Source organism: Marmota monax, unplaced genomic scaffold (assembly GCF_021218885.2).
Source record: "Marmota monax isolate L192 unplaced genomic scaffold, Marmota_monax_Labrador192_F-V1.1 WCK01_AAM20220418_F8-fsc00228, whole genome shotgun sequence".
Classification (NCBI taxonomy): Eukaryota; Metazoa; Chordata; class Mammalia; order Rodentia; family Sciuridae; genus Marmota; species Marmota monax.
Window position 1 is genome coordinate 904,338 of NW_026695240.1, and position 11,686 is coordinate 916,023.

Here is an 11,686-nt window from a genome sequence, read left to right on the forward strand (position 1 = left end):
AGAGCTCTGGCCTCTGGGTGCCCTACATCCCACCTCCCCACTGCCGTGGCCTTTCCCTTTGTAGCAGCTTTATCTGGGTCAGCTTGTGAGGAAGAAACCCCAGCCCAGGCAGCATGGGTACCCAAAAGGGCTGTGGCATTTAGCTGGTTTTTTGTTTTGTTTTTTTTTACTTTTTTTTTTTTCAAGCAAGCACGATACCAACTGAGCTATATCCCTAACCCCTTTTTAAAAACTTATTAAGGAAAATCTCCAGCATACACAAAAGTGGAAAGGATTGTACCATCCTCAAAATGCTGCACATTGTCTGATATTTTAGGGAGTGATGGGCACCTGGGAGCTTGCTTTCTTTTTTTTTTTTTAATCTTTTAGTTGGTCAATTTACCTTTATTTATTTATATTCAGTGCTGAGAATCGAACCCAGTGCCTCACACATGCTAGGCAAGTGCTCTGCCACTGAGCCCCAGCCCCCCCCCACACTCACACTCACACGTGAGCTTTCTATAGTCCATGGAGACAGGCTACAACTTCCACGGTGGCCTTGAAAGCTTATAAAGAGCTGAGAAATCCTATCACTTAGTGAATGCATAGCTGAGAAGGAGCCAAAAGAAAAGGGAACTCTAAGAGAAAAGAAAAATCACACTGAAGGGTTTAGCAGAAACTCGGCCGACCTCAACAAGAGCCTTCACAAAATCAAAACCAGGGCTGGGGCTGGGGCTCAGTGGTAGAGCGCTCGCCTAGCATGTGTGGGGCACTGGGTAATGTCCCTGGTGGAGGGCACACAGCAGGGTGCTAGGTGGTCAAGTTGGAAAAATCTGACTCCCACATCTGTGCACTTGACTTCCTGGTGAGCCCACAAGGCCAGGTGCAGAGGAGGGGGCCCATAAATGTCCAGTGAATGCACAAATGCCCTACCCAGCTCCCCAAATCCTGCCCAGTTCTAAGATTTGTGGGTTAGAAAGTGGGTCCTGGAGTGCAGTTTGGAATGCATCAGGTTTGAGACTCTCCACAATCCCTGTCTCATCTCAAACCCTAAAAATGCCAATAAGATGGAAGGTTTTCCAAGTATATCTTGAACAAGGCCCTGGGAAATGAAGTCACAGAAGAATCTGGCCTCAGCAGCATGAGAAGCTGAGTCTAGACTGCCGGGAGCACCAGCTGGCCTTTATTCCAAGCCATCCTCTCCCCCAACCCCACACCAGGGCTCAGGACTTGGGTGATGCTAGGAACACGCAGTGGGCTCCTTCCACGGACCTCAGACGTGGGTTCAGGGACAACAGACACAGACCAGAGCACAGGGAGGCACACTTTGTATGTATTTCCCTCTCCCTTCCCCAACCTCACCCCACCCCAGCCACCATCAGAGCAGGACCCGACTTGACAACATTTCAGCCCTTCTCATCATCCTGCTGAGGCTCCTGAGAGAAGAAGAGAGGGAAAAACTGAAAACAGGAACATATAACTCCATTAAAATAATGGTGTTTATATAGGGTTTCCTGTGGAAAGTGCTTTCCATGTATTCCAGTGTCCACTCTAGTCCTGCTATTTTTCAAATTCATCAAGCACACTCCTACCACAGGGCCTTTGTACTTGCTGTTCCCACTGCCTAGAATACATTTCCTGAGATGCCCACATGGTCCAGATACCTTCTTAATGAGTCTTCTAAGAAGAAGAGAAGGGGTATGGAAACTGGAACTTACTAGGGAATAATACTGGCCAGATTATATCCTTATTCTGTGCAGGTGTGAATATATAACAATGGATCCCACCACTGAGTACAACTATGACCATAAAAAATGGGAAAAATTAAAAATAAAATGCCTACTATTCTCTGCATCCTTTCCAGTAGCTGTCTTCCCCACTAGCATGGGGATTGGTGTCCATTTTGTTCACTGCTTTATCTCCAGAGCCTAGGACAGTGTCCAGCACATCCTAGGTACACAGCAAATACTGGGTGAGCAGAAATAAATTCAATAAGGGAAAGACTATTGGAATTTCTGTTTTAATTATAGAGAAGGAAGTTGAAATAGAGGGGAGGGCAGGGGATATAGCTCAGTTGGTAGAGTCCTTGCCTCGCATGCACTAGGCCCTGGGTTCAAACCCCAGCACCAGCTCCACTCCAGTTCCAAAAGTGAGTACTTGACTCAAGAGAGCACCCCTGAGCCCCCTCCCATTGACTCAGGGATGGACATGTGACCTAAACCAGCCCAATGGGAAGCTTTGTAGGATTTAAGCCACTAGGAAATGAAACCTGCCTGAAAATAAAGCCAGCCTGGTTTAAAAGAAAAATGCAGAAGCCAGAGTCAGGAGGATTCAGGTTCCCAGGGGTAATCTTTGGGTACCTAGATCCCACTCTGTGCCTGAAGCCAACAAAATTATACCCTAGGGCTGGGATTGTGGCTCAGTGGTAGAGTGCTTGCCTAGCACACGCGGGGCCCTGGGTTCAATCCTCAGCACCACATAAAAATAAATAAATAAAACAAGGGTATTGTGTCTGACTACAACTAAAAAAACAAATATTAAAAAAAAATATATATATATATATCCTAACCCTTTATTCCTATTGCCAATGTTTTTGCTTCCCCTACAGCCAGCTTGAGATGGGTTTTCTCTTGCAATCAGAACAGTTCTGATCTAACAACAACAGAAGCTGTCACTTATGGAAGGAGGTCTTTGGTAAATCTTTCACCCAATTTCAGCCTGGTGTGGCTGGTGGACCCAGGATTTGAGCCTAATCTCTGTGACCTTGGAAACTGCATGTATAATCACCACCACATTCTGCATCATATTGGTAGGTGTGAGAAACAGACCTCTCACCTGCTTCCCCAGGCCCCACATGGCAGAAAAAAAAAAAAAAAAAAGAACAAGAACCTACCAAGCCAGCGAGGTGACACATGCCTGTAACCCCAAAGGCTCAGGAGGCTGAGGCAGGAGGATTGCAAATTCAAAGCCTCAGCAAAAGAGAGGTGCTAAGCAACTCAGTGAGACCCTGCCGTAAATAAACTACATAAAAGGGCTGGGGATGTGGCTCAGTGGTTGAGTGCCCCTGGGTTCAATCCTCAGTACCTCCCCACTCCCACACAAAAAAAGAACCTACCAAGAGCCCTGCACATAGTAAACTTTTTAAAGCCTGTTTATAATTGTTTAAAAATAGCCATTATGGGTCTGGGGCTGTAGCTCAGTGGTAAAGTGCTTGCCTGGCAAGTGCGAGACTCTGGGTTCAATCCTCAGCACCACATAAAAATAAATAAATAGAGGTGTCCATCTACAACTAAAAATGTTTTTTTAAAAAAATAGCAATTAGGGCTGGGGATGTAGCTCAAGCGGTAGCGCGCTCGCCTGGCATGCGTGCGGCCCGGGTTCGATCCTCAGCACCACATACAAAGATGTTGTGTCCGCCGAAAACTAAAAATAAATATTTAAAAAAAAAAATTAAAAAAAAAAAAAAAAAAAAATAGCAATTAGGGTGGTTGGGGATGTGGCTCAAGTGGTAGCGCACTCGTCTGGCATGTGCGGGGAACTATGTTCAATCCTCAGCACCACATACAAATAAAATAAAAGATGTTGTGTCCACTGAAAACTAAAAAATAAATATTAAAAAATTCTCTCTCTCGGGGGCTAGGGATGTGGCTCAAGCGGTAGTGCGCTCGCCTGGCATGTGTGCGGACCAGGTTCGATCCTCAGCACCACATACAAACAAAGATGTTGTGTCCGCCAATAACTAAAAAATAATAAATATTAAAAAATTAAAAAATAAATAAAATAAAAAATTCTCTCTCTCTCTCTCTCTTAAAAAAATAGCAATTAGGGGTTGGAATTGTGGCTCAGTGGTAGAGCACTTGCCTAGCACACGAGGCACTGAGTTCAATCCTCAGCACCACACAAAAATGAAATAAAGATATTGTGTGTCCACCTACAACTAAATATAATATTAAAAGCCATTAGACCATGTAGATCTTATCTATATCCTGAGTCCATAAACCACTGTGAAAAGATCTTTTTGAGACACTTGAGTAGATATTAGATGGCATTAAGACATTTCTTTTCTCTGGGTGTGATCATGACCTTGTATTTCCATCTTTAAACGTTATCTATTAAAGATGCAGGTGGAAGAATTTAGAGCAGAAATAACATGAGGTCTGGAATATACTTTAAAATACTATAGTGGAAAAAAAAGGAGGGGAAGACAGATAAAATGGACAAGAGAAAGTAACAGTTACCTGGGAGATGGGTACAGTAAGTTCACTATACGATTCTCTTGGTGTCAAACTTCCACCCAATTTTTTTTTTTTCTGTCGTGCTGGGGATTGAACCCAGGGCCTTGTGCTTGTGCATGTGATGCAAGCACTCTACCAACTGAGCTGTATCCCCAGCCCCCAATATATATATATATATTTTTTTTTTTTTAAATTACAGCCTCCATTTATAGAAAACTCTAGAGAAATTCAAACCAATCCATGGGGACAGAAAGCCAAATTAGGGGCCTGGGATGGGGGTAGAGGTAGGGAAAATGACAGAAGTTCCTGAGGAAACTTTTGTGGGAGTTGAAATATGTTTATTATTTTGATTTAGTTGGTGGCTTCACGCTTGTACACTTGAAACACTAGTTTTCTTCATTGCTTACACCTCAGTAAAGTTGAAAATAAACAATACGTGTGTGCATGCACAACAAACTACTAAATCAGTAGCAGCTTGCAAAGGTATGTATATAATAAATGCCTTTATTTTTTATTTTTAATTTTTTAGTTGTCAATAGACTTTTTTTTTTTTTTTTAATGTGGTGCTGAAAATCAAACCCAGGGCCTAGCACAGCAAGCACTCTACCACAGAGCCCCAGCCCCAGCCCTAATAAGTGCCTTTAAAAATCCAGTTTTGTGGGTTGGAGTTGTAGCTCAGTGGTGGAGTGCTTGCCTAGCATGTGTGAGGCCCTGGTTTGATTCTCAGCACTGCATATAAAAAATAAATAAAATAAAGGTCCATCTGCAACTAAAACACACACACACACACACACACACACACATATATATATATATATATATGATATATATTTATTTATTTTCCAGTCTTGTGGGGGTGGAGATGTAGTCCCATGGCACAGCACTTGCCTAGTGTGCACAGGGCCCTGCGTTCCATCCCCAGCACAGCAATAACAACAAAAAGTAATTAAATTTAAAAACACAACATTTTTTTTTAATCCAGTATTGGGGGCTGGGGATGTAGCTCAGTGGTAGAGTGCTTGCCTAGCTTGTGTGAGGCCCTAGGCTGAATCCTCAGTATCATAAAAATAAATAGATAAAATTAAAATCCAGTATTGAAGCAGGGCACGGTGGTGCAAGCTTACAATCCCAGAAACTCAGGAGACTCACAAGTTCAAGGCCTGACTCAGCAATTTAACAAAGCTGTCAGTAACTTACCAAGACCCTGTTTCAAAAAAAATAAAAAGGGCTGGGGATTTATCTCAGTGGTAAAGTGCTCCTGGGTTCAATCCCTGTTGGGTGCAGAGCAGGCTGAACTGTGTTGTCTGCAGGGCAGGCTGAACAGATAGCCCACGCACTCAAACCTCCCTCTATCTGGTCCTTTATCACCTGTTTGCCTCAAGTCTGAACATTCAACCCTGCTTAAGGCTGAACACTTAACCCCCCCTTGGGCCAACAAGGCAGCTTGCAGACCCAGAGGCCCCATTAGATTTGGGCTATAAAAACTCCCTCCTGCCAGGCCCCCTCTCTCTTGCTCTCTCTCTCTTGCTCTTTATCTTTCTTACGCGCGCTCTGTCTCTCTCTTGCTCTTGCTCTCTCCCTGTTCATCTCTTCTCTTTTCTCTCTCTCTCTTTCCTTCTTTCCTTTCTCTTTGTTGCACTGCTGCAATAAAGATCTTTTGGTTGCTCTGAGTGTTGTGGTCACTTTCCTTTCAATCCCCAGTGCCAAAAAAAAAAAAAAAAGTCAAATATTGGTGGCCAATAAGTTATGGTGCATTATACTAATATCTTAGAACAGTGTTTCCATTAGAACTTTCTGCCAGGATGAGTTATTTGTCCTGTACCTGTAATCCAACCCAATAAACTAGCCACACATGTGCCTGCTGAGCACTTGAAATGTAGCTAGTACAACTCAGGAACTGAATTTGTAATGTAGTTAATTCTAACTAATTTAAATTTACAAGTGATGCTGTTATTGGATAGCACAGCTTTACAACTAAAAGCTAACAACAACAACAACAAAAAAAAAAAAAGCAGGCTCTTTGTTTAGGGGGAAGTATATTTGACATCCACTGAGCCCTACTTGGAACAAGTACTATTTGCTACCTGATGGGAGTCATCTCTTGAAATCACCTCAACAGATGAGAAAACTGAGGCTCAGAGGAGAGTTTAGGTAACTCGTGGTGACTACAGCAGTGAGGACCAGCTGAGCTAGAACCCTAGATGGGGCCCTGTCCTGCTCACCTGACACCCCAAACCCAGCCCTCCAACTCCTCTGCAGGATCTCACTCACCTCCAGCTCCACCATTGCCTGCTACCTTTTCCTGATCTTCTCATCGATAGCGTTCACAATTTTCTGAAGTCTGGTATCATCCACAAAGCCATCACCATTCTGGGCACAGAGGGGAAAGACTCAGATATGTCTCCCTCCCCCAGGCTCCCAGCCCCACCCTCCTTCCCTGTGCAGGCCTCTTGTTCAGAATCACCTTCTTGGAATGGACCAGTTTCCCTTCCACAAACACTTCAAACTCCCCTGTAGCCTGGGCTACCTCCTCGTCCTGGGAAGGAATGTTGGGATGGGGAAAGGCTGAGCGCTCCCCTCCAAGCCCTGGAGGGTGGGAAGCGCTGACGACCCCACTCCCCAGCCCATCAACACACTTACAAAGTGCAGGAGATTTGGAAATTGCTGCTCCAGACTCTTCTTCAGTAGTATATACTGAGGAAAGGAGATGAGATCGTAGGGTCACAGGGTTATGGGGTCACAGGAAGGGAAACCAACTCCTCCCGGTTTTCATGTCCCACTCTCTCCCCACCTCCAAGGCCAAACTACTCACCCGAAAGCTATAGCTTCAGAGGCCACTAGAAGCCGAAGGCAGTGAGTGGGAGGGAGGCAGAGAGAGAGTGGGGGAGGGGGAAACACACATCAGTACTTCCCAAGGTTCCCCAGGAACGCCTGAGTCAGATCACCTCCTCCCCTTGCTCAGAACCCTCCCCTGAACCATCTCACTCAGGGGAAGGGACCACAGTCTGCCCCTTGGCCCAGAAGTTGCATTATGACCTGTCCTGTCATCCCTCTGCCCCATCTCCTCCCCCTCTGTCCTACATTATTCACCCCGTTCTGCCCAGAGGCCCCCTAGCTGGTCTTCTGACACCGGGGCACCCACTGTGGTTCTCTCTGCAGAATGCTCCTCTAGTGCCCAGCTGGCTCCTTCTCTTCCCCTCCTTCAGGTCTTTACTCATATCAGCTTCTCAGTGAGGCCTTCCTGACCAGGCCAACTAAAACAGCAACCCCCAAACCAGACATGGTGATGCACACCTGTAATCCCAGCAGCTTGGGAGGCTGAGGCAGGAGGATTGCAAGTTCAAAGCCAGCCTCAGTAACTTAGCCAGGCCCTAAGCAACTCAGGGAGACCCTGTTCCTAAATAAAATACAAAAAAGGACTGGGGATGTGGCTCAGTGGTGAAGTGCCCCTGGGTTCAATTCCTTGTAACCACCACCACCACAACAACACTGCAAACACCAAACACCAAAGATGCCTTTTATCCATAGCACTGGTCCCCTTGTGGGACCTATTTATGGTTTATTGTCTCCTCTCCACCCCCGCATGCCAGCAGCACCAAGACAGGGACCCTGGTCTTGTTCGCTCCTGTATCCCTGACGGTACAAACCACGCCTGAGGCATGGTAAGTACCTAAGAAATTGGTTGTTGGATGAGTGAATTAATGAACCCATGGAGTCAGAGAAACCTGTAGAGAGGAGAAGATGGGGCGAGAAGAGCACAGGAGACGAAGGAACCAGTGGAGCTGGGGAAGAGGAAAGGCACACGTCACAGGAAAAAGAGCCACAGCGAGTTGGGAGAGAGAAGGAGAGCTGGAGAGACACGGGGCAGAGACAGGAAGAGTAGAGAGACAGGGAAAGACAGGGTGCAAAGAGGCCTGGGGCAGAAGCCGCACCGGGATCAGAACGGAAGACTGTCTGAGCTGCATTCAGCCCTGGGCCCCAGAGGAGGTCAAGGAAAGTCATTACTGTTATTTTTGTTCTAACTGTTGATTCAAAGAGAGGCTTAGGCCTCCGCACAGCCTCCAGCCTCCTCCAGCCCCCTCCAGACTTCGCACCGGCTGCTCCGGCGACTTTGACTACCCCTCCCCCACGCTACACTTGCCGTCGCCTCCTCCTAAGTGTGGAGTGTCAGCTCAAGAGTCACCTCTTGAAAAGGGGTGTTCCTGAACGCGCAGTCCTAAAGTGCGCTAACCCCTTGTCCTCCCTCAGGGAGCTCATTTCCATGCACCCTGGCTTTGGGCTGCACCACCAGACCTCGCGCTAAAGGAGCAGAACGAGTCCCGATGCTCAGCACCGTATTCCCAGCACGGACCTGGCACGCGGCAGGCAGAGTGATAAAGGAAAGAGAGGCAAGAAGAAGCCACGAGGCAGAAATCACACGAATGAATGAATGAATGAATGAATGAATGAGAACGGATGAAGCTCAGAGCCCGAGCAGGAGTTTGAACCCGCCCCAAACAGGAGGATGGGCGGGGCTAAGCCCACCGCGGGGTGAGGGGGGGGGCTCTGTATACTTTGAGGCTCCACCTGACTCCTCCTCCTCGCCCAGCCCGGGAGCTCCAACCCCACAGCCCCAGAGCCTCCCCGACCCAGCCCTGCGTGGGGAGGAAGGCAGGTGTGGGCAGGAGCGTCCCTCACCAGTAGGTCACTCGAATCAAGATCTTGTTCTCCATTTGGAAGTTCTCATTGGTGGAGGCGACTGCGTTAGTAGAAATGGAGATGGACAGCCGGCTGGTCCCCGGGATGGGTCCAGAAGTGGGGGGATCCGTTGACTGGGTGGCTGCTAGGTCTTCCTTCGCAGTGGATCTCTGTACGTTAAAGGCCAAAGGAGTGGGCGCGGGAAAGGGTCCCCGGACGGACCCTGCGAGGCTGCTGAAGGATGGGAAGTGCTTTGGGCCCGGCGTGGGCGCAGGAGTCTCGGCAGGAGACTCTAGAGCAGGTTCTGCGGGCGGATCCAAATGTAGGGCTGGGGTCGCGGGCGATTCCTTAGCCGGAACCGCGGCGGGGATCGGGGCCCGGACCCAGGACGGTGCTGTGGCTGGAGCTGGGGTTGGGGCTGGGGCTGGGAACCGGACCGGAGTCGGGGTCCAGACCCAGGCTGGTGCTGGGGGTGGAGTTGGGGTTGGGGCTGGGTTCGGGACCGGAGTCCGGGTCGGGACCTTGGCTGAGTTCGGGACCGGAGCCCGGGTCGGGATCCTGGCTGGGGCTGGAGCTGAAGCTGAGGTCGGAGCTGAGAACCGGACCGGAGCCTGGGTCCGAACTGGGTTCGGTGCCCGGGACTGGATGGAGGTTCGGACTGGGATCGCGGCCCGGATCGGGGCCTGGGTTCCAACCGGAGTCGGGATCTGGACAGGAGTCGACATCCTGACTGGGTTCGGGGTTCGGGTTGGGGTTGGGGCGAGGGTCGAAGCCCCGACCAGGGTGGAGGGCCGGGTTGGGGAGGGGGCTGGGGGCCCCGCCCGGTTGTTCATGGGGACGGTGTGGGACCCGGGTAACCCGAGTCCTGAGTCCCGCCCCACCCCGCTTCCTTGGGCGAAGAGAGCATCTCCGCACCAGGGTTCTAAAATGAGAGGTGCCCACAAGGAGGCACTGTTACACCGTGTTCCACTCGGGCGGAGGTTCTACAGACCTAGGCCTGGGGTATGGGGCGACCTCCAGCTCTCCCACCCCTTGGGTGGCCACCGTCAGGGTAAGAAACCAGTACATTCCGCAGCTGCTGTTGACATTCCTGTGTTCGGCATAGGTTTACTGAGAGTGCCTGTTCTGTGCTGGGTGATTCTAGGGACAGAGGAGGGATCAGGAAAGCCCTGGTCCCTGTCCATCAGAGTGGCAGCCCAGGTGCAACCAGTCTGCAGCCATCAGAGAGGGCTTCCGAGGAAAAAGCAACAACTGGGAGCGCTGAAGAAAACTGGTGAAAACCACCACGCAGAATTATCATTACATAGGACTAAATCTATGCATCGCCCAGGCTGATGAGTAGCAGAGGCAGGATTTAAACCCAAGCTGGTCGGGGCTGGGATGTGGCTCAAGCGGTAGCGCGCTCGCCTGGCATGAGTGCGGCCCGGGTTCGATCCTCAGCACCACATACAAACAAAGATGTTGTGTCCGCCAAATACTAAAAAATAAATATTAAAAAATTCTCTCTCTCACTCTCTCTTTAAAAAAAAAAAAAAAACCCAAGCTGGTGGCTCCAGGGTCCTGTGGCCTCCCCACTCTGAGAAGGACTCTCCCTGAGCACTGTTCAGGGTGAGGATTTGTCTATCTTGTTCAGTCCCCAACTCCTAGATCAAGGCCCAGTATGCAGGAGGTGCTCAATAAATGTGGAACTAATGAAAGACACAAGGAATAGGAGTTAAGGAGGTAAAGCTGGAGGCAGAGGGGAATCCTGGCTTGTTCTAGGAGCGGACAGTGGCTCACAGGGCTGAAGCCTGGGCACCACGGGGAGCAGAGAGCAGTGGCCACTGAGGACATGGAGGCCTGGGAGGCTCCAAAGAGAGGTCTGGCCTTGCCCTTGGCTCCTGGGAATGATCTCTAAGCCCTTGGAATGTCCTTCCTAAGAACATTGTGTAGTTAAGCTGGAGCCTTGGACCAAACCAGTCTGTGCTAACAGTGTGACTAATGGTGGGGTCTTGGGCCACACTGTCACCTCAACCTTGGGAAGTGTTGGCAACTCCTAAGGTCAGCCACTTGGACTGTCGACCACACCTACTTGACTAAGCCCCTATAAAAACTGTAGACCCTAAAGCTCCAGGCGCACCCCGCTGGCTAGCAACGCACATGCTCATCTCACTGTCTCCTGGGGAAGTCATGCCAACTGTGACTCCTCAGCCAGGACACCCAGATGCTCATAGTAGGGACTCCCCTGGACTCTGCCCCTTTTCTTTGGATGACTTTAATCCCTATACTTCCTCTGTGATGCACCACGACTGACCCAGAGGGTCAATCCTTCCATCGGATTATCAATCCTGAGGGTGATTTGGGGCCCTGAACTTGGCAGCCACACCCCCACACGATCTTCACAAAGTTTGCACATGTCTGCAAGTGCACAATCTTTTATAATATGTAATTCTGCAATTCAAATATATATAACATTTTTATTTAGAAATAGTTTAACACAAGAAATTGGATTAGTAGGACACAAAATTCCTGTGTAATTCCCATTTTCTACAATAGTAATACTTTGTGGACCCACGATACATGGTTGGAACCAAGATATTGACACTAGTACAATATGGTTAGGTTGGGACTTGCTTCAGATTCATGGAAGGGTTCTGAGGAGAGGAGAGGCATGACCTGCCCAACCTCCAGATGCTAAAATTTGGGTCTCAAAAAACCAGGAAAGACACTTAATTTTGTTTGACGCCAGGTGAGTCTCTACCCTTCATTGGCCTTCAGTTTCCCCTCCGTGAAGCTATTTTTCCTCATAGCATAAG

At 48.8% G+C, this 11,686-nt stretch overlaps 1 protein-coding gene across 1 annotated transcript; it reads right to left on the reverse strand.

Annotated features, from left to right (window-relative positions):
* Positions 1–6,506: 6,506 nt before the first annotated feature.
* Selenov (selenoprotein V) lies at positions 6,507–9,724 on the reverse strand. Its single transcript, XM_046440088.1, has 5 exons — positions 8,892–9,724; positions 7,027–7,051; positions 6,855–6,908; positions 6,679–6,750; positions 6,507–6,584 (listed from the first exon to the last, which is right to left on the reverse strand). The coding sequence occupies exons 1-5, from the start codon at positions 9,722–9,724 to the stop codon at positions 6,507–6,509; spliced, it is 1,062 nt and encodes a 353-aa protein (XP_046296044.1).
* Positions 9,725–11,686: the final 1,962 nt, after the last annotated feature.